Source organism: Mustela nivalis (genome assembly GCF_964662115.1).
Source record: "Mustela nivalis genome assembly, chromosome: 4".
NCBI lineage: Eukaryota > Metazoa > Chordata > Mammalia > Carnivora > Mustelidae > Mustela > Mustela nivalis.
The window spans coordinates 139,516,967-139,544,702 of NC_139023.1; the positions used below are offsets into that span (position 1 = coordinate 139,516,967).

At 43.7% G+C, this 27,736-nt stretch overlaps 1 protein-coding gene and 1 long non-coding RNA gene across 2 annotated transcripts in view; one reads left to right on the forward strand and one right to left on the reverse strand.

Moving 5' to 3' along the window:
- The window catches only part of GATB (glutamyl-tRNA amidotransferase subunit B), a 97,012-nt gene extending 75,610 nt beyond the window's left edge, over window positions 1–21,402 (forward strand). The window contains exons 12-13 of the mRNA XM_082728136.1: window positions 17,773–17,907; window positions 19,412–21,402. Of these exons, the coding sequence (XP_082584262.1) occupies window positions 17,773–17,907; window positions 19,412–19,540 (264 nt within the window). The 3' untranslated portion in view covers window positions 19,541–21,402. The remainder of the gene's footprint in view (window positions 1–17,772; window positions 17,908–19,411) is intronic.
- On the reverse strand, window positions 20,065–27,539 carry LOC309863364. The gene is made up of 2 exons (XR_014311008.1): window positions 25,765–27,539; window positions 20,065–25,156 (listed from the first exon to the last, which is right to left on the reverse strand). It is a non-coding gene; the product is annotated as an uncharacterized lncRNA (long non-coding RNA).
- Window positions 27,540–27,736: the final 197 nt, after the last annotated feature.

Genomic DNA, 27,736 nt, shown 5'->3' on the forward strand with positions numbered 1-27,736 from the left:
TACATTGAACATTTTGAGGAGCTGCCTTTTTTCCAGGCAGGCTGCACCACTAACCTTCCTACCAGCGACACATGAGGGTTCGGTTCCAGTTCTCCATAGCCTCACCCGCACTTGTCTTTTTGATTGTAGTCATCCTAGTAGGTGTAAAGTGATATCTCACTGTGGACTTGAGTTGCATTTCCCTAAGGGCTAGCCATATTGAGCATCTTTCTGTGTCTTTTATATAAAGTATATACTTTTTAAAAGAAAAATGTTACAATTAGTTTTTACTGAATTTAACAAAAGAATCCACGTAGGCCTTGGGCTTGAGAAATCCTGTGAGCCAGAGGGTACTCAGGCGGAGCGGAAAGATTCTGGGCTTCCACTCCTTGGTGTTTCCCTCTGACAGAACTGCAAGAGGTTCTAGTACTGATTAGACAACCATGAATGAGGGAAAAAAACTGACCAAGTAACTGACTCCTAAGGATGACAGATTGGTAGAAAGAATCATCCTGCCCTTAGAACATTCTGAATGCCACAGACTCTCCCAGTTTATGTATAATTTATTGTTGACTCATCTCTCCCCCTTATGTCATCAGCCATTATTTTGTCCCTTACACCTTTCACTGTGCCTTCCTCACGGGTGTTCAGCAGTGCTTCGGAGATTTACAAACCTCATCCCTTTGGCACTCTTGGGCACTCTTGGGGCCAGGGGGAGTTGAGAGGTTGCTACCAGGAAGCACCTCTGTTTTGTGGTAACAGAGAAAAAGATGATTTCTCATCGTGAGCAGCCTCCTGGTAACCATAGACAGAATCGCCTGGATTCCTGTCACAGCATCCAGTGCCCCTATCAGAGCAGTGGGTAGCAACCCCCACTCCTCCCCTCCCCAAGGAGTGGGCCATCAGAGTCACAGTTCCCCTGCAGACAGCATCTTTGGAGGCCCCAGGTGCTGGCCAGACTGCTGGCCAGCCGCAGCCCCAGGGGAAATCGTGCAGAATGTGTATGTGTCCCCTTTGTGCACGACTGAAATAGATGAAACAGATCCGCTGTCTCCTGGGGATGGTCCAGTTAGCATTTCTGCTAGAACCAGGCCGGCTGGGGGTTCCGGAGAGACGGAGACTGAATTTTAACATGTAGGCGTGCCACTTAACCCATTTCTTCTAGTCTGCTTTGGGGTCTGCTTTAAAGAGAAATCACAAAACCCATTTAAGTAGAAGATGTTCTGTGTCCTGCTGTAAAACGGTTACAAATGATTTGATGTCTTCTCCTTTTTGGTGGTTAAGTTCTTTGTGCATTTTACTGTGCCCTGCTTCTCTTAGGGACTTGGGTCGTTGTTTGTGCCCTTCTAGAAGAATGACCTTTGCCAATACTTGCCTTTGAGCAGAGGGGACCCCTCTTTTCTGTAACTGTCACAGCCGCCTCCCTGCCTTCTCCCTTAACAGGCCTTTCCTCCACACTCTGACCCTGGAAACCCCTGGGCAGGCAAGGGGCCTGCCTGCTTTCCTTCCATCCTTCCTACCAGATGCTATAAAAATAGCACCAGCCAGAGAAACAGGGGTAGTCATTGAAGGAGTGTGTGAGTTCAGTCCCCAGGGACCTGAAGGCAGAGCTTCTGCCCCGTGTGTCAGAGCCAGCTCCCTGTTCAGTGCGTGCCTGGGGGTTCCCAGCTTGCATGACCCCGTGCTCTCTGTGGCCATTTAACAGATGGCCTGCACTACCCTAGGAGTCCCTTGTCACCAATGTTTGTCTTGCCTAGGCAGCAGCAGGGCCTGGGAGCTGCATGCCTAGCCAGAAACAATTGAACCAGGATAGAACATCCCAGGGTGGTGATGAAACAGAGACAAAAACTGAGGATTTACGCTGCAGCACAAGGCTGGTGAACACAGAGGCTGTTGTGTTTGCAGCAAAAGGGCCGGGGAGCCCTGCAGAGTCTGGCCTGGAGGCGCTCCCCATCCTCCTTCCATGGCTCCTGCCCTGCTGGGCTTCTGCCCGGAGCACACAGTCTGGGTCTGAAACAGAAACAAGCCCGGGCTGAGACAACTGGCTACTGCATCGGCCCAGGGGGCTGGGCTGCGGGGGCTCCTTAACTGATTGGAGAAGTTAATAAAGACCTGGTGTGTTCTAACTGGGCGTAGAGAGCACCCCCACACACAGGGCTCCCGTGTGTTCCGGGGGGCCTGCTGTTCTAGGCGTCCCTCACTCTGTACCACCGCCCTCCTTTGTCAGGGAGCGGCCAGCTCTCTGCGGTGGAAAGTATCCATGCTAGCGTTGTCCTGCTCTTCCTCCTAAACCGTGTGGTTTGGCAGTGATCCCCGGGTTGCCTCACACCGCCTCTGTTCTGGTGCTTTTGGCGCCAGCCAGTGCAGCCAGCATTGGAGCGGGGCGGGTCCCACTGTGTTAGGTGCCAAGCAAAGGCTGACCCTCTGGTCCCCTGGATCAGGTCGGCTCTGTGCTTTCTGCCAAGGTGGCTGTCACGTCGGCTCTGTGCTTTCTGCCAAGGTGGCTGTCAGGGGCCAGAAGAAGTGATGCAGGCCCGGGAGCGGCCTCCTGTGTTTGCCAGGTGTGCCTGCTTCCAGGCCTGAGCTGCAGGGTGACTGCTGAGCTTCCCTCCTCGGTTTCCTGTAGAGTTGCTGCATGGACTCTTCATACACAAGTCCTCGCAGGTGATTCCATTTTGAGCCAGCGATCTGGATTCCTCTTGAGATTTCCACATTCTCTTCCTGAATGTGGACATTCTCTATGCACTTTTTTAGGTGACTCTGCAGAGGAACAGTGTAAACACTGGCCAAAGTCTAAATACCTACCAGAGGGATCATTTAATAGCATTATGATAAATACACTTGATATTAAATTTTTTATTAATAGACAAAAGTAGTTCTGTAATAAGTGAAACAAAAGCAGGTCACAAACTGCCCATATGTTACAAATGCACCTGTGTTATAAAACAAAAATAAGGGAAGGAAAAACACCAAAATATATTTGTTGTATTGAGGGAATGGGAATTATAGGTGATTCCTTTTTATCATTTCTGTATTTCCTTATTTCCTACAGTGAATATGTATTGACTTTTTTTAAAGGAAGTATAGTTGACACATAATATTGTGTTAATTTCAGGTGTACAACTTAGTGATTCAAAATTCATGTACATTATAAAATGATCACCATAACTCTAGTTACCATGTTACCCAAGTTATTATAGTATTATTGACTGTACTCACTGTGCTGTACTTTGAATCCCCGTGATTTGTTTTATAAATTTATACCTCTTGGGGCGCCTGGGTGGCTCAGTGGGTTAAGCCGCTGCCTTCGGCTCAGGTCATGATGCCAGGGTCCTGGGATCGAGTCCCACATCGGGCTCTCTGCTCAGCGGGAAGCCTGCTTCCCTCTCTCTCTCTCTGCCTGCCTCTCTGTCTACTGTGATCTCTCTCTCTCAAATAAATAAATAAAATCTTAAAAAAATTTTTTTTTATAAATTTATACCTCTTACATATACCTCCCTTTCATATATTCCCCCGCCAACAACCATATTCTTCTCTGTATCCATGAGTCAGTTTCTGTTTTGTTTTTAAATTCCACATATAAATGAACTCATTTGGTATTTTTATTTCTGACTTTAATATAATACCCTCTAGGTCTATCTGTGTCATAAGTGCTAAGATTTTGTACATTTTTATGGCTGAGTAATATTCCATTGTGTACATATACCACATCTTCTTTATCCAGTCATCTGTCCATAGACACTTGGGTTGCTTGCATATCTTAGCTATGGCAAATGGCATTGCAATGAACCTAGGGGAGTATATATCTTTTTGAATAAGTGTTTTCATTTTCTTTGGATTAATAACCAGAAGTGGGATTATTGGATCATATGGTAGTTCTATTTTTAGTTTTTTAAGGAGTCTCCCTACTGTTTCCCACAGTGGCTGCACCAGTTTACATTCCTACCAATAGTGCAGAAGAGTTCCATATTCTCCACATCCTCACCAACCCTTGTTTCTTTTGTTTTTTATTTTAGCCATTCTAACAGAAGGTGATATCTCATTGTGGTTTTGATGTGTATCTCCTGTAAGATTAGTGATGTTGAACATCTTTTCATGTGCCATCTGTATGTCTTTGGAAAAATGTCTATTTGGGTTTTCTGCCCATTTTTAATTAGATTATCTAGGGTTTGGGTTTGGTTTTGGCTTTGGTGTTGAGTTGTAGAAGTTCTTAATATATTTTGGATATTAACCCCCTATCAGATATAGCACTTGCAAACATCTTCTCCCATTCAGCAGGTTGTCTTTTCATTTTGTTGATGGTGTCCTTCACCGTACAAAAGCTTTTTAGTTTGATGAAGTCCCGTTTGTTTATTTTTGCTTTTACGTCCCTTGTCTAAAGAGACAAATCCAAAATAACATGCTAAGACCAGTGTCCAGGATTTTACTGTTTATTTTCTTTCCAGAGTTTTACGGTTTTAGGTCTTATATCTAGGTCTTTAATCGATTTGAGTTCATTTTTGTGTATGGTGTAAGAAACTGGTCCAGTATCATTCTTTTGCATGTTGCTGTTCATTTTTCCCAACACCATTGAAGAGACTGTCTTTTCTGCATTATATTTATTGCCTCCTCTGTCATAGATCAATTGACTGTATCAGTGTGGGTTTATTTATGAGCATTGTATTCTGTTCCATTGACCTATGTGTCCGTTTTCGTGCCAGTATCATACTGTTTTGATTATTGTAGCGTCGTAGTACAGTTTGAAGTCAGGGAACATGACATCTCCGGCTTTATTACTCTTTCTCAAGCTTGCTTTGGCTATTCAGGATCTTGTGCGGTTCCATACAAGTTTTAGGATTATTTTTTCTAGTTCTGTGAAAAATAACATTGGTATTTTGATGGGGATTGTATTGAATCTATAGATTGCTTTAGATAGTATGGACATTTCAACAATATAAATTCTTGCAGTCAGTGAGCATGGAGTCTCATTCCATTTTTTTGTGTGTCATCTTTAGTTTTGTTCATCAGCAATATACAGTTTTCACAGAACTAGTCTTTCACCTCCTTGGTTACATTTATTCCTAGGTACGTTTAATATTCTCTTTCTGGTATTTCATTATTATAAAAATACAACCAGTTTCTGTATATTAACTTTGTATCCTGCAACTGAATTTCTTTATTCTAATAGTATTTTCGTGGAGTCATTAGGGTCTTTTCTATATAGTATCCTATGATCTACAAATAGTAACAGTTTAACTTCTTCCTTACCAATTTGGATGCCTTTTATTTCTTTTTCTTATCTGATTGCTAGGACTAAGCTAGGACTTGCAGTACTATGTTAATTAGATAGTGGCAAGAGCGGGCATCCTTGTCTTGTTCTTGATGTTAGAGGAAAAGCTTTCAGCTTTTACTGTTGAGTATGTTAGCTATGGGCTTGTCACATATGACCTCTATTATGTTAAAGTATGTTCCCTCTATACCCACTTTGCTGTGATTCTTTATCATAAATGAATATTGAGTTTTCTCAAAAAGTTTTTAAGCATCTTTGGAGATTATCATAGGATTTTTATCCTCATTTTGTTAATACAATATATCTTTTTGATTGATTTGTGGATGTTGAACCATCCTTGCATCCCTGGAATAAATCCCATTTGATCATGGTGTATAATCCTTTAAATTTATTTTTATTTTTTATTATGTTCAGTTAGTCACTATATAGTACATCATTAGTTTTTGATGTAGTGTTCAAAGATTCATTAGTTGCATGTAATACCCAGTGCTCATCACAACATGTGCCCTACTTAATGTCCATCACCTGGCCACCCCACCCTATTTTTAAATTCAATTTGTTAATATTTTATTGAAGATTTTTACATCTGTTGTTGATCATGGACATTGGCCTTTGTTTTTTTCTTGTAGTGTCCTCAGTTTTGTTATCAAGGTTATGCTGGTCTTGTACAATGAATTTGGAAGTGTTCCTTCCTCTTCAGTTTTTTTAGAATTGTTTGAGAAATATAGGTATTAACTCTTTTTTAGGTGTTTGGTAGAATTTACCTGTGAAGCTGTCTAGGCCTGGACTTTCATTTGTGAAGTAATATATATATTTTTTTAAGATTTTATCCATGTATCTGTGAGTGAGAGCAGAAGCAGGGAGAGCAGCAAGCGGACTTCCCACTGAGCAGAGAGCCTGATGTGGGACTCGATCCCAGGACCCTGGGATCATGACTTGAGCTGAAGGCAGACACGTAACCAACTGAGCTACCCAGTTTCCCTGTTAGGAAATTTTTGATCACTGATTCAATTTCATTGAATTTCATTGTTAGTAATTGGTATGTTCAGATTTTCTATTACTTCCTGATTCAGTCTTAAAAGATTATATGTTTCTAGGAATTTATCCGTTTCTTAAAGATTGTTCAGTTTGTTAGCATGTAAGTTTTCTTAGTATCTTTTGTATTTCTCTGGTATCAGTTATAACTTCTCTTTCATTTCCAAGTTTATATGGGGCCTCTTTTTTTCTTCATGAGTCTGACTAAACGTTTGCCAATTTGGCTTATCTTTTCAAAGAGACAGCTCTTGGTTTCATTGATTTTTTTTTTTTTTTTTTTTTTTTTGTCGTGTGTGTGTGTGTGTGTGTGTGTGTGTAATTGTTTTATTTCTACTCTGATCTTTATTATTGCTTTCTTTCTACTAAGTTGGGACATTGTTTATTCTTCTTTTTCTAGTTTCTTTAAGTCAAGAATAGATTGTTTGAGCCTTTTCTTGTTTCTTGAGGGAGGCCTGTACTGTAGTAAACTTCCCTCTTAGAACATTTGCTTGTGCTGCATGTAATGCTGAGTTTCCATTTTCATTTGTTTCAAAGTTGGTTTTTTCTTTTAATTTCTTCTGGATTTCTTTGTTGACCCATTGTTTATTCAGTAACATGTGTTTTAGACTCCGCAAGTTTGTGTGCTTTCCATTTTTTCTCTTGAAATCTATATCTAAGTTTTACACTGTTGTGGTCAGAAAAGATGCTTGATAAAAGATGCTTGATATAATTTAAGTCCTCTTAAATTTATTGAGAACTTGTTTTGTGGCAGATGTGATCTCTCCTGGAGAGTGTTCCATGCACACTTGGAAAAAATTTGTGTTCTGCTGTTCTGAGGTGGTATGCTCTGTGTTTATCTATTAAGTCCGTCTAATCTAGTGTGTCATTTAAGACCACTGTTTACTTATTGATTTTCTGTCTGAATGATCTATCCATTGACGTAAGTGAGGTGGTATAGTTCACTACTATTATTATATAGTTGACCCTTGAACAGTACAGGTTTGAAATGCACAGGTCTACTTAGACACGTATCTTTTTTCAATATATATTAGAAAGTTTTTATCTTGTAAATGCAACTTTTTTCATGTTATCTTTTCTTTTTTGTGTAACACATGTAATGGTGTTTTGTATAAGACAGTATTGATGTGTTAGTACTGACATGATTCTTGTAAGCAGACAATACAATATGGATAAGTACAGTAGAGAAATGTATTTCTCTTACGATTTTCTTAATAACATTTTCTTCTAGTTTATTGAAAGGATACAGTATATAATATATATAACTACAAAATACGTGTTGAGCAACTGTTTACATGATATCAGGCTTCTGGTCTAGAGTAGGCTCTTAGTACTTAAGTTTTGGGTGACTCAAAAGCTCCATGTGATTTTTGACTAGACAGCAGATCAGCGCCTCTAACTTCCTTGCGGTTCAAGGGCCAAATGTATTAATGTTAATTACTTCCTTTATGTTACTATTTGCTTTGTATATTCAGGTCCTCCTGTATTGGGTACATAGATACAATTATTCTATCCTCCTGTTGGATTGATCCCTTTATCGTTATGTAGCGCACTTTGTCTTGTTACGGTCTTTGTCTTAAAAAATCTATTCTGTCTGATATAATTATTGGTGTCCCAGCTTTCTCTTCATTTCCATTTACATAGAATGTCTTTTTTTATCCCTTCACTTTCAGTGTGTGTATGTCTTTATGTCTGAAATGAGTCTCTTGTAAGGCAGCATTTTGGGGTCTTGTGGTTTTGTTTGTTTTTTAACAGTTCAGCCACCCAGTGTCTATTGAATGGAGCATTTAATTCATTTACATTTAAAGTAATTGTTAGGTATGTACTTACTGCCATTTTGTTCATTGTTTTCTGGTTGTTTTTTCAGTACTCTGTTCCCTTCTTCTCTTGCTGCCTTGTGGTTTGATGACTTTTAGTGTTACGTTTAAATTTTTTTTCTTTATTTTGCTTGTGTCTATTCTAGATCTTTGGTTTATGGCTACTCTGAGGTTCTTAATATTATTAGTACCACGACATTTTTCCTCCCCTTCCCATTATGTTTTTGAAGTCATATTTTAAGTCACTTTATTTTGTGTATTCCTTAACTAATTTTTGTAGATGTAGCTGATTTTACTACTTTTGTCTTTTTAAATTATTATTGTTAGTCACCATACAGTACATTATTAGTTTTTGATGTAGTGTTCCATGATCCATTGTTGTCATATAATATCCAGTGTTCCATGCAATCCGCCCCTCCTTAATACCCATCACAAGGCTCACCCATTCCCCCACCTCCCTCCCCTCTAAAATCCTCACTTTTGTTTCTCAGCGTACATAGTCTCTCATGGTTCATCTACCCCTCCGATTTCCCCCACTTCATTTTTCCCTTCTCCTAATGTCCTTCATACTATTCCTTATGTTCAACAAATAAGTGAAACCATATGATAATTGACTTGCTCTGCTTGACTTATTTCACTCAGCATAATCTCCTCCAGTCCCATCCATGCTGATGCAAAAGTTGGGTATTCATCTTTTCTGATGGCTAATATCCCACTGTGAATATGGACCACATCTTCTTTATCCATTCATCTTTTGAAGGGCGTCTTGGCTCTTTCCACAGTTTGGCTATTGTGGACATTGCTGCTATGAACATTGGGGTGCATATGGTCCTTCTTTTCACTACATCCATATCTTGGAGGTAAATACCCAGCAGTGCAATTGTGGGCTCATAGGGTAGCTCTTTTTTAATTTTTTGAGGAACCTCCACACAGTTTTCCAAAGTGGCTGTACCAACTTGTATTCTCACCAACAGTATAAGAGGCTTCCCCTTTCTCCACAACCTCTCTCCAACATTTGTTGTTTCTTCCCTTGTCAATTTTTGCCATTCTAACTGGTATAAGGTGGTATCTCAATGTGGTTTTTTTTTTTTTTTTAAAGATTTTATTTATTTATTTGACAGAGAGAAATTACAAGTACACTGAGAGGCAGGCAGAGAGAGAGAGAGAAGGAAGCAGGCTCCCTGCTGAGCAGAGAGCCCGATGCGGGACTTGATCCCAGGACACTGAGATCATGACCTGAGCCGAAGGCAGCAGCTTAACCCACTGAGCCACCCAGGCGACCTCTCAATGTGGTTTTTATTGAATTTCCCTGATGGCTAATGATAATGAACATTTTTTTCATGTGTCTGTTAGCCATTTGTATGTCTTCTTTGGAGGAGTGTCTGTTTATATCTTTTGCCCATTTTTTTACTTGATTCATTTGTTTTTTGTGTGTTGAGTTTGAGAAGTTCTTTAATAGCTCTTGGATATCAGTCCTTTGTAGTATCATTTGCAAATATCTTCTCCTTCCGTGGGTTGCCTCTCTGTTTTGTCGACTGTTTCCTTTGCTATGCAGAAGCTTTATATCTCGATGAAGTCCCAAAAGCTCATTTTCGGTTTTGTTTCCCTTGCCTTTGGAGACATGTCTTGAAAGAAGTTGCTATGGCCAATGTTGAAGAGGTTACTGCCTATGTTCTCCTCTAGGATTTGGATGGATTCCCACCTCACATTAAGATCTTTTATCCATTTTGAGTTTATCTTTGTGAGTGGTATAAGCGAATGGTCGAGTTTCATTCTTCTGTATGTAGCTATCCTAATTTTCCCAGCACCACTTATTGAAAAGACTGTCTTTTTTCCATTGGATATTTTTTCCTCCTTTGTGGAAGATTACTTGACCGTAGAGTTGAAGGTCCATATCTGGGCTCTCTATTCTGTTCCATTGGTCTCTGTGTCTGTTTTTGTGCCAGTACCATGTCTTGGTGATCATAGCTTTGTAATAATAGCTTGAAATCAGGCAACGTAATGCCCCCAGCTTTGTTTTTCTTCTTCAACATTTCCTTGGCGATTCTGGGTCTTTTCTGGTTCCATACAAATTTTAGGATTGTCTGTTCCAGCACTTTCAAAAATGCCAGTGGTATTGCGATCGGGATAGTGTTGAAAGTATAGGTTGCCCTGGGAAGCATATTTTAACAATGTTTATTCTTCCGATCCATGAGCATGGAATGTTTTTCTATCTTTTTATGTCTTCTTCAGTTTCGTTCTGTAGTTTCTAGAGAATAGATCCTTTACCTTTTTAGTTAGGTTTATTCCAAGGTATCTTACAGGTTTTGGTGCTATTGTAAATAGAATTGATTCTCCAGTTTCTCTTACTAGTTATATTGTTAGTATATAAGAAAGTAACCGATTACTGTGCATTGATTTTGTATCCTTTCACATTACTGAATTGCTGTGTGAGTTCTAGTAATTTGCGATGGAGTCTTTTGGGTTTTCCACATAAAGTATCGTGTCATCTGCAAAGAAAGAGCATTTGACTTCTTCTTTGCCAATTAGAATACCTTTTATTTCTTTTAAGTATCTGACTGCTGTTGCTAGGACTTCTAGTACTATGTTGAACAGTAGTGGCAAGATTGGGCATCCTTGTCATGTTCCTGGTCTTAAGGGAAAGGCTCTCAAGCTTTTCCCCATTGAGAATGATATTTGCTGTGGGTTTTTCGTAGATGGGTTTTATGAAATTGAGTAATGTTTCCTCTATCCCTATACTCCGAAGAGTTTTAGTCAGGAAAAGATGCTGTATTTTGTCAAATGCTTTCTCTGCATCAATTGAGAGAACCATGTGGTTCCTATCTCTTATTTATGTGTTCTATCACATTGATTGATTTGTGAATGTTGAACCCCCCTTGAATCCCAGGGATAAGTCTCACCTGGTCGTGTTGGATAATTCTTTTAATGTACCTTTGGATCCTATTAGGACATTGTTGAGAATTTTGTCTCCCTTATTCATCAGGAATATTAGTCTGAAATTCTCCTTTTTGATGGGGTCTTTGCCTGGTTTTGGGATCAGGGTAACCCTGGCCTTATAGAATGAGTCTGGAAGTTTTCCTTCTGTTTCTTTCTTTTTTTTTTTTTTTTGGAACAGCTTCAGGAGAACAGGTATTATTTCTTCTTTGAATGTTTGAATTCCCCAGGGAATCCATTAGGTCCTGGACTCCTGTTTTTTGGGAGGTTTTTGATCACTGCTTCAATCTTGTTACTGCTTATTGGTCTATTTAGGTTGTCAGTTTCTTCCTGTTTCAGTCTTGGTAGTTTATAGGTTCCCAGGAATGCATCCATTTCTTATAGTTTGCTTAATTTATTGGTATATAGCTGTTAATAATAATTCCTGATAATTATTTCTATTTCCTTGGTGTTAATCATGATATCTCCCCTTTCATTCATAATTTTTTTCTCTTTTCTTTTGGATAAGTCTGGCCAGTGGTTATCAATCTTATTAATTCTTTCAGAGAACCAGTTTTGAGTTTCATTGATGTGTTCTACTGCATTTCTGGTTTCTAATTCATTGATCTGTGCTCTAATCTTAATTGCTTCCCTTCTTGTGCATGGGTTAGGCTTAATTTGTTGTTGATTCTCCAGTTCTTTAAGCTGTTAAGATAGTTAGTGTATTCAGGACTTTTCTATTTCTTTAAATGATGCTTGGATGGCTATGTATTTCGCCCTCAGGACCACCTTTGCTGTATCCCATAGGTTTTGGACCAATGTGTTTTGGTTCTCATTGGTTTCCATGAATTATTTAAGTTCTTTGATTTCCTGGTTGACCCATACATTCTTGAGCAGGATGGTCTTTAGCTTCCAAGTGTTTGAACTTCTTCCAAACTTTTTCTTGTGATTGAGTTCCAATTTCAAAGCATTGTGGTCTGAGAATATGCAAGGAATAATCTCAGTCTTTTGGTATCAGTTGAAACCTGATTTGTGACATAGCATGTGGTCTATTCTGGAGAAAGTTCTTTGTGCATTGTTTTAGGGTGGAATGTTCTGTATGAATCTTTGAGGTCCATCTAGTCCAGTGTGTCATTCAAAGCTCTTATTTCTTCGTTGATTTTTCTGCTTAGATGACCTGTCTATTGCTGAGAGTGGAGTGTTAAGGTTTCCTACAACTAACGTATTATTATCAGTATATCTCTCTATTTTGGTTAACAGTTGGCTTATGTAGTTAGCTACTCCCATGTTGGGGGCATAGATATTTATAATTGTTAGATCTTCTTGGTGGATAGACCCTTTAAGAATGATATAGTGTCGGGGCGCCTGGGTGGCTCAGTGGGTTAAAGCCTCTGCCTTCGGCTCAGGTCATGATCCCAGGGTCCTGGGATCAAGCCCCACATCGGGCTCTCTGCTCAGTGGGGAGCCTGCTTCCCTCTCTCTCTCTCTGCCTGCTGCCCTGCCTACTTGTGATCTCTGTCTGTCAAATAAATAAAATCTTTAAAAAAAAAAAAAAAAGAATGATATAGTGTCCTTCTGAATCTATGACAATAGTCTTTAGCTTAAAATCTAATTTGTCTGATATAAGAATTGCTAACCCCAGCTTTCTTTTGCAGTCCGTTGGCATGAAAGACCATTCTCCATTCCTTCACTTTTAGTAGGGATGTATCTTTAGGTTCAAAATGAGTCTCTTGTAGACAGCATATGGACAGGTCCTATCATTTTATACAGTCTGCAACCCTGTGCCATTTTATGGGAGCATTTAGGCTATTCATATTGAGAGTAATTATTGAAAGATATTGCCTGTGAGGTCCTTGTTTCTATACATTGTCTTTGTAAATTTATGTTCTATATCACTCTTGGGGTCTTTCTCCTTTTACGGAACCCATCCCCCCCTTAATCTTTCTTCCAGGGCTGGCTTAGTGGTCCTATGTTCTTTCAGTTTTTGCACGTCCTAGAATCTCTTTCTCTCTCCATCCATTCTGAGTGACAGCGTTGTCAAATAAAAAGTATCCTTGGCTGCTTGTTCTTCTCATTTAGTACCCTGAAAGTGTCTTGCCAGCCCTTTCTGGCTTGCCGGTCTGATGTTATTCTGATAATCCTCCCCTGTACATAAGGAATCTTTTCCCCCTCACTGCCCCTAAGATGGATTCGTTGGTTCTAAGATTTGCAGGTTTTACTATTACATGCTAGGGCATTGGTCTGCTCTCTCGTGATCTTAGAAGGGGTCCTCTCTGCCTCTAGGACAGGAATGCTTTAGTCCCCAGATTAGGTAAGTTCTCAGCTACCATTTGCTCGGATATATCTTCTAGTCCTCTCTCTCTCCCCACCCTCTCAGTAATTCTGTAGTTCTGACACTGGAACATTTCATGGCATCATTTATTTCCTCTACTTCAGTTTTCATGGATTTTAAGCTGTTTGTTCCAGGCCTCCTCCTGTTCCTTCTTTTCTGTCAGTTTGCCTTCTAGATCACTAATTTGTTCTTCTGTCTCTTTTACCCTACCTGTTAGAGGATCTAGATTAGAATTGATCTCACTGGCAGCATTTTTAAGTTCTGCCAAATCAGCTCTCATTTCTGCCCTTGGAGACTCTATTTTGCCATTAATGATTTTCTCCACCCTAGGTAACGTCTGCATAACTGTTATCCTAAAAGACTATTTCCGACATCTTACTTATATCCATATCCATTAGCTCTGTGGCAGAGATCACAGTCTCTGAGTCTTTCCTATTTTGGGGGTTCCTCCTCTTAGTCATTCTGTTGAGGGGGGGATGAGGGAATGAATGGAGCCCCAATTATCGACCACAGCCGAAGCAAGATGCACCTGCTTTATAGGGGCCTTAGGGGCTCCTGGGTGGCTCAGTCGTTAAGCGTCTGCCTTCAGCTCAGGTCATGAGCCCAAGGTCCTGGGATCAAGCACAGTATCCTGGCTTCTGTGCTCCATAATAGCACTCCCAGCCCCCGCTTTCAAGGCCAGGCATATCTCTGCCCTTTGTCCTTCTAAAACTGCCATCTGTCTCCAGTTTGCAAGTGCACCCCCAAGAGCTCCAGGTTTCAGTCTGGGGGGCTGTCCTGAATGAAGCCTTTTCCCCACCACTACTGGTCTGCAAGTCTGTGCATGGTTGCTAGTGCAGGAGGTTTTTGTGCTCCAGCAGCGTGGGATCCCAGAGCTTCCCTCCCCTTCCATTTATCTTCCAATATCTGCCCGCAGAATCATGGCTCCCTGCCTCATACCTCGAAACCGGCCACTTGAGATACTCTGTTTGTAGAGCTCCAAGTATACCTTCTTACATCACAGGCTGATTTTTTGGGTGTTCAGAACGGTCTGGTAGATATCCAGCTTAATTCAGGGGACCAGTTGAAATAGGGTACCCTAGTCTTCCACCATCTTTCCTACTTTGATCTTTTAACCTTCATACTACCTTTACTGTATATTTGCTTTTATCAGAGATATTTTTTCTTTCACAATTTTCTTACTTCTGCTTGTGGTCTTTTCTTTTTCTCTTACAAAAGTCCCTGTAACATTTCTTGTAAGGCTGGTTTAGGGGTGAGGAATTCCTTTAACTTTACTTTCTGGGAAACTCTCTCTCTCCTTCAATTCTAAATGATAATTTTTCCAGGTAGTATTCATGGTTGTAGGTTTTTTTCCTTTCAGCACTTTGAATATATCATGCCATTCTTTTCTGGCCTGCAAGGTTTCTGTGGAAAAATCAGCTAATGGTCTTACAGGGTTTCCCTTACACATAATTAGCTGCTTTCCTTCTGCTGCTTTTAAGATTCTGTTTATCTTTTTTTCTTTGTGCTGTTCATCTTGGGTGATTCCCATTAGCATCTCCCAGATGTTGATCCATCCTTCATTCTTCTGCATCCTCAAATTTGCCGCTGATTCCTTCTCCTGTATTTTTTATTTCAGTTATTGTATTCTTCAGTTCCGATTAGTTCTTTTTCATATTTTCTCTTTGTTGTAGTTCTCACTGTGTTCATCCACTTCTCTCCCAAGTTTGGCAAGCATCTTTATGACTGTTACTTTGAACTCCTTATCAGATAGATTGCATATCTCCATTATGGGTTTGTGTTTTGTTCTTTTGTTTTTGTTTTTTGTTTTTTAGGTTTTGTCTTATTCTTTTGTTTGGAACATATTCTTCTGTTTGTTTGGAACATATTCCTCTGTCTCTTCATTTTGCCTAACTCTTGTTTCTATGTATTAAGCAGATCAGCTACATTTCCCAGCCTTGAAGGAGTGACCTTATATAGTTGTCCTGTGGGGCCCAGAAACACAGCTTCTCCTGGTCATTAGAACCGAGTGCTCCTGGTGTGTTCCCTCTGTGGTTTCCTGAGCTATTTTGTTGTGCTTGGCTATTAGTGCTGCAGGCACAGTGGTGAGCAAGGCTGGCCCCCAGCCCACCTGGCTACAATGTGTGGCTGTAGCTGTTGTGGGCATGCTGGTGCGGGCCAGCCAGGTCCACCCACTGCGGCAGGGCAGGAGCCACTTTGGGGTAGGGCCCATGCCAGCTACGCCCCATGTGTGCACAGGAACTGCTTGGAGGAGTGCCTGCCATGACAAGCAGGGTAGGTCTGCAGGGTGGGTTGAGCAGTGCTAGCAAGGTAGGTGGAGAGTTTCAGGAATGGCACCCCACATGCTTCCTTTGCCAGAGAACATTCCCACAGAGCTACACACCTCTGGCACATACTCTTAAGATTAGTTGATAGGTCTCCTTCATTTATGGCCCAAGCACTTTTCAAACTGTTGCCTCCGAGCTGAGTGTCAGAGTGAGTTTGTGTGCCCACCCTTGAAGAGCAGAACCTCTGTTTCTGATAGCCCTTCTGTTCTCCCTGCTGTTTTTTAAAGGTAGGCATTATGGGGATGGGGGCTTATCTTCCCAGTAAAGGTCTGCAGGGCTGGGGTGCCCGATGTGGGACTTGAACCTCAGGGAGGACCTCGGCATTTGTGATACACATCCCACCTATGGAGTGCCACACCAGGCATGTGAGTCCTGCCTAGACCACATCTTTGCCCCTCCTACCTATCTCAGTGTGGCTTTTCTTTAGCTCTTTAGTTGTGGAAGGGCTGTTCTAGTCTTCAGGTTGTCATCAGCCAGGTTGGTTCTATATGTAGTTGTAGTTTCAGGTGTGTCCATTGTGGGAGGCAAGTTCAGGATCTTCTTCTGCCATTGTGATACTGTCTCCCTGACATGTATTTACTCGTAGAATTAGAAAAAATGATTTTAACAGTTTTAAGTCAACTTAAGAAAAACATGTCAGGGACAGAGGTCGGAGAAACTCTTCAGACATGCTTTTGACAGCTTCACGAGTATAATCTGCATTACAGATATTCTCTTCTCCATTTCCTATGCTGCTAACATTCCATTAGTAAGTTTGTTGAAGGCAGGAAAGGTTCTTACTTGCTTTTGTGGCCCTTTCCCTTAGTGCCTTACCCATTTCCTAGCTGAATAAATAGTTGCAGAATTGATTAGAGGCATATATATTCAGGATATTTTAAAAGCAGGGAGAGATTTTCCCTAAGCAGCAGGACCTGTACAGTGCAGCCAGAGGCGTGTCCCACAGAGGAGCCCCCGGAGGGCCCACCAAAGACATCTCCTGTCCACAGTCACTGTGGGTCTTCTGACAGCTGAGCTGAAGGGCACTGACTGTTCTAGCCCTGGTAAATATTTGTGGGTTTTTTCCATCCAGATGGGGGAAAACTTTGAGCCCTCCTGAGATTCCAAGCATCTTCCCCTTCGTTTGTTTTGCTGTATGTGCCAATTATTGACGAGCTCTGTTTTTCTGGGAGGAATGGCTCCTGGCTGGCCCGTTCTCAGCCAGAATGTTCACAAGGAACAGTCCGTGCTCAGTACTGACTGCAGGCAGAGATGAAGGAGGCGCCACAGGAGACTAACTGAGGAGCCCACACCCCCCAGCCTTGCAGCTTACACTAGAAAAAGCAAGAGGAAAGAGGAAAACTACCCTAGGAAATGCCTTCTTTAAAAATGTATTCCTTTTTCTCCTACTTTGATGAGTTTGGGGATTTGTTATTGCTGTTATTTTTTTAAGTAGAAAAATACACCATTAACGTAATTATCCTAGCCAGATTTGGGCCTAGTCCCACTGGTAGGGGACAGATGTGGCATGGCAGAGGCCCCTGTGGATTATGATTTATGTTTTTAGTTACTTTCCATTTTGTAGCTTCATTATGAGGCCACTTTCTTGCCCCATGAAAATCATAACTCCCAGCAGGCTGACTTTTTGGACTTCAGGGCAGTGGCTGCCTCCCTTAGCCCATGCCGCCCTCTCCTTCAACAGAGTATCACCTTAGTTACTTTATTCGGTGGATGTGAGACAGAACTGTCCCTGGCTCCCTGACTCCTGGCAGCAGGGGCCCCATGTCATCATCCTCTCACACATACCCCAGCAGCCCCCCTCTCTGCCATGGGGCCTGACTCCGTGAGCAGGAAGGATCCAGTGTCTCCACAGGCCCCATCCCGTGCACGGTCCTGAGAGAGCTGCTGTGCCTGGGAAGACGCCCAGTGTGTCTGAGTGCTCTCTAGAGTGGCTGCACCCCACCTGCTTCAGGAGAGACGGGGGCCCCATAGGCTAGACCCACACATCTGGGAATTCACGGACTCTGCTCTCCACACCACTCCCTACCCCAGCTCTGTTGGTCCGGGCCCTGGCAAGCGGAGCAAATATTCATTTCTCCGTCTCTCTCCCCCTGCTCCGGCCTGCAGGTGTTTGAGGAACTGTGGCGCAGTGAAGGGAAGACTCCCTCGCAGATTGTTTCAGAAAAGCAGCTTGAACTGATGCAGGATCAAGAGGCGCTGGAACAGGCCTGCCACACTGTGATGGAGGGGCACCCTCAAGTGGTAAGGATCACCTGCAGCATGGAGGGGGGCTTCCTGGGCAGCCGGGGCCAGGGCCCACCCTCCTGGCCAGCACAGGGCCAGCGCCAGCCTGAGCACTCAGCGAGGAGCCTCTCCACCGCTCCCCTTCTCAGCCTAGAGGCGCTTCCTAATAAGGGCTGGCCTGGTTACATCAGAAGTCCCTAATAAATTCCGTTCGTCTTCAGCTCAGGTCGAGAGCTGAAATTAGGTGAATATTAGAAAAAATACAACTTTCCCTATACGGAATAACCACCCCTGGGGTTTAATCTCGTGGAGCTGGGTTTACAGGGGTGTTTATCAAGCTCACTAGATCCGAGGTTCGACCTCCCAGCATGGTGCACTTTGAATCAGTTATAGCTAGCTCTGCTTTCTAAGAGACCTCTCGCTAACAAACCAGCAGGCATGACTGCAGAGAGGGAAGAAAGATAGGCAGACACTTTAGCCCCCTGCCTTTAAGAGGCGGGAAGAAAGGCAGAAAGGGAAATGATTTGTAAATTACGGAGAAAATCCTTGACAGGAGCATAGCTGAACACCAAGTCATTTTGTGTTCTGAGCATAGAACAAAATATAAAAGCTAAAATGAGTACCATCGCTCCCTCCCCAAGTCCAATCATATTGTCTAGAGATTTTTTAGTGGGTAAAAAATTGCTAGCATCTCTTTCAGAATAATATCCACCCACCTATCAGCTTGCCGGGGACACTAACAGCTCTGAAAAGAGCTCTCGATAAGGTAAATGAGCTTGCGCTGCGTCTCGGCAATCTCCATCTCCCTGCCTCATCTGTAGTGAGTGATAAAGACACACTTTCCAGCTTGGACTCATTCCGTAGCACCTAGTGCAGTTACCCGCAGATGTCATTACCCATCGAAATGTGGCCGAGCAGAAGGTCATGGTGGGTGGCCCTGACAGTCCATGGCTGCTCGATAGGAATCTGGAGCCTCCTGCTTTTGTTGTCCCCATCTTGCCCACCCACAGTGCCCCCGGAGAGTTGCCCTTTGGTGTGGTGGATTTGTTTTCTGATAAACACATCTTCCCTGGCAGGGAGCTGGGGCAGAAGGAAAGCCATGCATTTCAGTGTCTGCTGACCTCCACTGGGGGATTAGAGAAGGGCCTCGCTCCAACTACACCAGATCATTCATCTTTGGTTACTCACCCCCAAGACCAAGAAGCTCCATGTCCTCGTGTCCCTGCGGTGCCCAGGACAGCACCCTCGTCCCCCTGTGCCACCTCTCACTGAAGGCAGTCACTCGTGATGCGTCACAGCCCTCCTCTTGTCCACTTTCTCACAAGGCACCGTGGCCAACATCCTGTGACAGGAGCCCAGATGCCTCCTCAGAAGCTCAGCCCCTCCTTCCTTGTCTCATTTTATATCTAATGCTATCAGAAAAGAAACTGAACTTAAGTGTCAGTGAACATAAACCTTAACTTTGCATTTTTAGGTATGCGTGTCACTATTTTCTTCTCTGAAACAGTTTCTATCTTTAAAGGTAATGGACGTGAAGAGGGGGAACCCCAGAGCTATAAACAAACTGATTGGGTTGGTCCGAAAAGCAACTCTCAGCCGAGCAGACCCAACTGCGATAAAGGAGATCCTGGAGAGGAAGCTGTCGCCATGAGCCGTCCCAGGTCCCTCTGTGCCTGAGGAAGAGCAGGGCGACCGTGACTGAGAACCGGAGCCCATGACACGTGCCATCCGGTGGCTGGACATGCCGGTGCCTCCCAGGCCCCAGCCACGGGATGCCACCTGCACAGACAGCCCGGCTGCTCTTGGACATCAGACTGGTTCCAGCTGCGTTGGTGGTAAAGAAACAGCACATTTGTAGTGCTCGGTGATGCGGAACTAAGTGAGACCCGGTTTCAGAGGCTGTCACCGTTCTCAGAGAACTTTTCATCCGTTGGCATGCAGTATTTTAGACCTGAGAGTAGAGGAGCGGAGTGAAAAACCACCACAGAATTGACACGTTGTGAACACACGTCAGTCTCAGGAGGCCTCATGCGGACCGGAAGGAGAGTGTTAGTCTGCCTTACATTCCCTCATCCGAGGACTAAAAGTGACATGGCCCGTTGAGCTCCCTAGGGATCCTGGAAGGTAGAGGTCTGAGAATTAAGTGAAAACTTTTTTGAAAAACAGAACAAAAAACAAGTTTTCAAATAAATTTAATGAATAAAATATATACTGGAATATCACATAAAAAATTAACTTACACTTCAAAGATTGTGCAGTTGACAACTCCCTCTCCCCCCACCCAGGCCAAAGAAAGATAAAAAGGGGGGGAAAAAGCTGTAACATTGATTTGTTTTGCCTGGGAAGAATAAGATTATAAGCTAGTACATCAGAATCTTGACCTTAAACAGTAATTGTGATGCCATTAACAACATCTTCATGAAGGGTGGGCCGCCTTCACCCCGGTGCTTGGGACAGGCATGCACTTCTCTCTCCCGCACCAGAGCGCCTCTTTGCGCCCTGAGTGCCTCTGTTCCCTCTGACTCCCCACACGTAAGACCGGTTTCGCGAAGGCTGCTTTTAAAAAGCACATGTCAAACTGGCATCAGGAGAAGAACAGACTCTTCGGAGTCTCCGATTTTGCACTGAATCCCCTAGCTGCTAAGGAGAAGCCAAGCATTGCCCTCACAGACGGGGCTGCTTTGGCAGCTGGGGGCCCTGGAGACGAGCAGACCTTCCCTATAGTCAGTGTAGCAATGAACCCGGCTCCCGCTGCCGGCCACTGCCCAGGACTTCCCTACCTCAGAGTGGCACGAAAGCCTCCCTCTGACCTAGCCAGAAAAGCAGAGACAGAAAGGAAACCAATTGTGTGTGGTTTACTCCAGACAAGCATGAAGAGGTAAGGTTTTAAACAAAAACTTAAAAAACCATGAGAGACTCAGAATATTGTGAGAGGAGGTGTTCCCTCACCAGGAGGCCTTGTAGCCCGAATGCATTCTCTTCAATACTGAAAACTACGAGACCCAGAACTAAGATTTTTTTTTTCCTTTTCCAGAGAGAAAGAGTCCATTCTCTCTCCTCGCACTGCAAGTCTGAATTGCAAATAGGCAAGACAGTCTGAGACTGCATTCTGGCAGGATTGTTGTTTTGTAAGAAATAATAGGGTTTGGTTTTGTTTTACAAACTCCCATTTTTCACCAAAGATCTGGCTTCTTGGACATGAGACTTCACAGAAGCCACTGGGGCATCTTTCCAGATCATTTTAAAATCAAGGCCTTGTTTAAATGGGTGATGGGGGTGGGGAGGCAGCTGGATGGAAACAGTTTACCAAAACTTATATATCCGATGTAAACTGTGTCATGAACTGATCACTTCCAGAGAAAAATGCCATCATGAGAACACCTGGTCTTTATGGTGATGACTGTCCACCTCTGACAGCTGCCCCATGGTCTCAGATGCCCACTTCTGAAATTCTGAATATTGGACAGTTAATGTTGTTACAACTGCTAATAAAAAAAGTGAAATCAAAGCATAGCTCAGATCTCATCCTTGGAACCTGATTGTATATTCAAAAGATATGTTTGCATAACAATGTCAGAAATTCACAGAGTATGGCTCTGCTCATAAACAGACCTCAGATACAGTTTTAAATACATCTTTGCATGAGTGAGAATTCAGTCTGCTTCTTTGTTTGCTGTTCCAATGGAAATGTCATTAAAATGTAGGAGTGGTGTCCTCGGTAAAGCCATTGCCATCTGTCATTGGAATCCACACACCTATAGGCTGAGAGGGGAATGTGCTGGAAAACTGGCTCTTCCCCAGGTCGGCATGAACCAGCTTTACCTGGCCATGCCCAAACCATGTGTTCTGTTACTTGAAAAGGAGGTTGGTTGGTTCTGGTGGGAGGTCAGGAACGTCAGCCTCAACACTCAGCACACTACCTGGCACAGAATAACTTTAGCAAATGTTGATTAAATCTATAAAGCAAAATTAGCAAAAGCCTTTTGTGGGGACTTTTGGTATGAGAGGTTGGTGCTGCCAACAGGTAGGCTTTTAAATTCTGGACATCTGGGTCTGGGAAGGAGCTTCTTGACTCTGTCCAGGCTTATGTATCAAGGTGAACTTCTCTTACTGCCTTTCAAAATAAAAATGCCCCAGGAAGAGGAAGCTAATTGTTATTTATACCAAGTTTAGCAAGTTTTAGCTGAGCTTACACATGTACACTTTTGTAATTATTGCTTATCTGGAATAAGGCAATGGAATTTTTTAAAGTACACACCCTCCTAGAGCTTTGAGTTGATTAACTCAATACACAGCTTATGGGAATGACCCACAATTCATATCATCTTTTTCATTTCGGTTGAATGTGCTGCATCATTTCAAGGATTCTACACAGTGACTCTTGGGAAAAAAACACACACTGAGTCTGTCTCAAAGGCCACATTATTTACCCAGGACCAGGAGCAGCACAGAAACGGCCACCACACTTCTCTGGCAGATCTTAGACAAACGTATTATGGGTTATTTGTGAACATGGCTGACCCTTAAGTGAGAGATGAATAGAATCTCTGAAATTCTCTCATTGACTCCCTTAGTCAAACAATTTAGCAAAAATCATTTAAGTAAGATCAACACCAAATTCCCTCTTAAAAATATCTCCAGGGCAGAAAGGGACCTTGTTACAGGTCTTCTGCAGACTTGTCCCAATAAAAAGTCAGCGGACACACTCAGAAGCACGGACTTTTGCAGCCTCAGCTCCATGAAATTTATAATCTGGCCCAAGAGCTTCCATCACCCTTGTCAGGTTCTGAAATGACATAGTAAATTTAAGCTCCCCAAAAGAGCCTGAATGACACACTGAACGCATACTGACCATGCCTATGGGCGGTCTGGTAACTTGTATGCCTGACAGTGAGTTAAGTATACTCACATGTCTTGAGACAAGGAACAAAATACACAACAACCCAGTGGGATGGGAAGGGTCAGTCCTAGCTAAAATCATCATCTTTCTTAGCATCCTAAGTACAGGCACCAAGGAACTAAAGGCTTTCCCTGCCCCGTCCCCATCTTTCTGCAGAACCTCACCAAAAGTCTTTCACTAATGCCATGTTTATCCAGTTAATGAGCCGCGAGGGTAATCTGTTCTCTGAAACAAGTAATGGCCTAACAAACGCCTGATCATAGAGAGGATTCACTGAGGCAAAATTGCCCAAAACAATTCTCAAGTCTTCCAAAGAGCTTGCTCTAAATCCGGTTTAGAGGGAAAAAAGAAAATCAACTCCATTTTTTTTTTCAACTCCATTTTCTAAAAATGCTTCCTCGATGATGTGATTTAAGGCTCGAGTAGAAACCGATTCTACAGTGTTCTGTGTTAGGCTGTGATCTGATGGACAGGGAGGGCTGTGGTTGACAGAATGAGGGCTGAAGCAGGAAGGGACCTGCAAGGATCTTCTCAGTGACTGAGAGCAGGGGTGGCCCCAGTTGCCAGAGGACCACAGCTTCCAGGAAAAGCCAACACTGCAGAGCTGGCTGAGATTCACAGCAAGCCACAGGTACGCCGGCCCCGGCCACTGACCTGAAGGAGCACATGCAAGAATAGCAGTTCTGCAATAGAATGTTTCATAAAAATGGCAAGCTTGAGAGCCATGTCAATAAATGCAGGGCCGGTAATTAGCAATTAATCCGAGCTGCCCTTAAAAGAACCAGAGCTTATGCTGGACACACTTCCCAGAACACCTGCGCTGCAGCCTCCACCCCGACCTCCATGCACCCCCTCCGTTCCAAGAGTGACCTAGGCACACGGATCCGGACGGAGAATGCAAAGCCCTTCCATAAACCCGCACTTCGGAACAGAGCTGGACATCAACGCAACACGACCACGGCAACCAAGTGCATTCAGAGACATCAAAACAGCTCTCCATCCTGAATACCGCTGGCTGCCCAAATGGAACAGGCAACCCAAATACTCTCGTGTCCTGTTTTTGGAACCTGTTCCCGCGAGGTCACTCTCGGGACAACACCACGGCTCCACGAGGTCTCAGTAGATTGGAAATCAACTACATCTGGTCTAAATTAAAGCCACTAGCCACAAAGGTACTCCTGGGAACCCAAGAAAGACCTGAACACGCCCTCCCTACACATGATAGAGACCTCAGTTCCAACCCATCAATACATCAAATTATTTTCTAAGACAGTACAAGGCAAAAGGGCAGCAGTTTCATGATTCCTCTAAATACTGAGGAAAGGAAGTTCTCTATTGATAACGAAAATCACATCTCTTTAACTGGTTACTCCAGCATCCCCATTTCATGGCTGAGGAATTGTAATGTACCCCCCCCAAGAAACCGTATTTTAGGCTAAACTCATCTGGAATTTCTTTGCTTGAAATTTTAAAAACATTTACTTGGTGATTTCCAAAAGTCAATTTTAAATATCCCATTGCTCGCATATACTCTGAATCATAAAATTCACTCTATCTAGAACTTTACCTCAGACCCAGCATTATGAATTGAAATTTATATGTGAGGTTCCAGGAACCTTCCAGTCGCTTTTGCTGCCCAGGACCATCATGCTAGACACAGTGACGCCAACCTCAGGGCTGTGGCAAAACTGTGCCCTCTAGCAAGTACCACAGCATCTGAGGGGGAGCTTGCCATGTGGAGAAGTGACCACACTCTGTGACCACTTTTTAAAGCATGCCAGTATCTTCACAGAGTTTTCCCAAACACGTGACAAAAAAAACAAATTTCTAAGGGCCTCACCTATAACTTTGATTGGAATATTCTACTTCCTTCTTTTTTCCCACCAAGGCATTCCCATCATCACCCACCTGCTGGACAGTATCTTCAAATCTGCCTAGATCAAAGCTCTTTCCTCTGAACCCCTCAGGATTTGTCCTTCTCCTATTTACCGCCTCAGGACTCTGCTGTTTCTCCTTTTATGTCCACACCATTCCCTGAACCATCCTCAGCTAAGCCACCTGGCTGTTTCCCTTACCGTGTGGGGTTTTCCAGGTCTCCATAATGTATTTCCCAGTCATATTTCTGACTTCATTTTTAAAACCCCTGAACACCATACTCTGGAGGAGGCCTATACTGGATTCAGAAAGATGAACCAGTACCCAACTCCAAATAGGGTTATCATGTGAGTTTGCTACCAGCGCCCCCCACCCCCCACCGACTGCGCAGGAGTTAATTTCCCTGCCTCCCACCCCAGACACTAGTCATCCCTGTCCTCCTTTAAGGTGAGTCTAGTTCAGTACCTATTTTTTAAAAAATGCTAGGAGGCACTGAAAGACCACCCCGCCCCCGTCGTTAACTAATTAACTGCTCTTTTGTTGTGTAAGAGTACCCCTCCTCCCCTTGCAATGAAAAGACCCTTCCCCCAGGGTTGAATTCAATGTAACTGCTCTTTTGCCTTTCTGTAACCGCTTGGCTTTTAGGGCATGACATTTGTCTCCTGTTTGAACAAGATACCTTCTCCTAATAGCCGAGGCAAGGTCACGCAGGCAAGGGGGCTGCATGGTCACGTAGGTCATGTAGACAGGGGGCTGCATAGTCAGGATGTCTTTCTGCTGAGTAATAAGGTCAAACTTCCCCTCTTTGTTTCCCCTTCCCGCCTTTTTCTTCGCGCGCGGGGGTCTTCCAAAGCCAATCCGCTAACACCAAGTATGCCTTTTTTCAAATGTTCAAATTGTCAGCCAATCGGCCCCGTCCCATCTGGGACTTGTTTGTACCTGTCTATAAAAATCCTGCACCACCCCAGCCTGGTGTGCTCAGCTAGCAGGAGCTGCTGACCACCCGCAGGCGCCTGCGCTACAATAAAGAACCTCTTGCTGTTTGCATCCTGTGGCAGTGTTGAATTCTTGGGTAAGGGGATCCGCGGGTCTTTCAGCACAAAAGCCTTGTCTTTCCTAAAAGGGCACCTTCTACTTGAGGCTGTGGAGTTCTATGATAAAGCAACAGACTGAAGAAGAATCCATGCCAACACCAGATAAGGGAGACTGGTGTGCATCACATCAAAAAGCTAAGAAATACACTTTTCCAGGTATGACGTTTGCATTTTACATACCTGGTATGTCCAAACTGGAAGATAAACACTTGTGCAAAACAAAGCTAGAGGAAAATAAATTACAGCTTAAATTCCATCTTCCTGTCCCTTTTTCTCTACCTTAAGTCACCTTCTTTTCCAGGGGAGAGCTGGAGGTTTGCCAGTACCAGTGAGTGACAGGAAGCCACAAACCGGCCAGTCTGGTGGGCCACAGACGTTCCCACTGCGGACCACAGCGGGGCAGACCATTTTTCAAGACAGACAGATGTGAAGCCAGAAGCGGACATCTTTGGTTTCTTGCTTGGACTGGGAAGCACTGGGAGGCTGGCTGGTAAGAGTCTCCTAGCCCAGACCAGGTCTCCTGAGGTCCTCATTCCACGGCTGGAATAGAGGGCTGGCTCTCTCTCTACACAGAGCTGCTCCAAGATCCACACAAGGCAGAGAAGGGCAGCAGTCTCTGCCCTGCAGGGTCTAGGTTGTGATTCTGCCCCCCTCCCCCCACCCCTGGGGCCTGATTAAGCCCAGACCCACACCTGGCACCACACGTAGGGCTGCCCCCAGGCAGCCCCGCCCACCAAAAAAAAAAAAAAAAAAAGGAAAGCTGGGGCTTCCATTTTTCCTCCCAACAGGGAGGCCCATCGCCCTTGTTTTGTGCTTCTCACCTGCCCAAAGGGGGGGCGGTGCTGAATATCCACAGACATCAGCTGTTTATGGTCTCATCTTTAACACACAGTTATTTTGGTGGCTTAAGGAGACTGGTGCTAAGCATAATTGCACCTCTTGGAGCAGGCAGCCGAGAAGCACAGAGGCGCTAATGCATCATGTTGGGACCTTCTAATGAACCCCATTACTCAGAAGGCAGCACTGCTGCATGCAATGAGTCACCGGCAGGCACTGGGCTTTGCAGGGTTCCCCGTGACCTGTCCACACTCACATCCCAGGTCCCAGAGTGGCCGTCCAGTTCGTTTCTCTGCAAAGTGCAACACGGGAGAGGACATGAACAGAATCTAAAATAATCGCCAGTGTCTTTACAAGTTGCATCTAGTTTACCTTTATCCTTTTCTCCCCACTTCATACTCCCACTGACCCCCCCCCCACCAAAAAGCCCCCTGTGAAACAGCTTCACCAGTTCATTTGTTTTCCTTTCAGAAAACACTTAAAAAATAATGATACATATATGATACCCTGCTTTCTTCATCAGATTAGACTTCTAAAAACAGTTTGCATAAGTATATTCCATTTTGTGCAAATCTTACTAAAATAAGGCGGTTTCCAGTGTTTAGGTAGTGGTACATGGATTAAAGAAAGCTCTCAAGCAACAAGAAGGTCTCCTGGCGTTCTAAATTCTCCGCAACTCCATCTGACTTCCCAGCAGAGAGCTGAGACCAGTGGGTTTGCCTGCACCATAAGGCAACGTGTTGGGCAGAGTGCAAACCTTGGAAGGAAGATGCAAAGGGACGGAAGCTATGTGCTTGTGTGATGGAGGCAAGAGGGGTTCCATCTTTATTCTTCCCTTTTATAAAATGGAGCCCAGATGCAGAAGGCAACGGAGATGGGCCATCTTCCCTGCTGTTGAAGAGCTTATTAGCCTTCTGACATGGGGTACTTCCAGAAGCCACCAAACCCCAGTGTTTGCTTAGTGTGATCTGAGCTGCAAGAGGAGTGACTCACCGGGATGGGAGGATAACAACCGAAAATCTTGAGGGGGAAGGAAGAAAACCTGCCAAAGGAGCCACCAGCTTATGAGACTGACATTCTACAGAAGGTGGAAAGACCCGGCTAGAGAGAGAGGAGGTAGACAGAAAATTGCCCTCCCCGC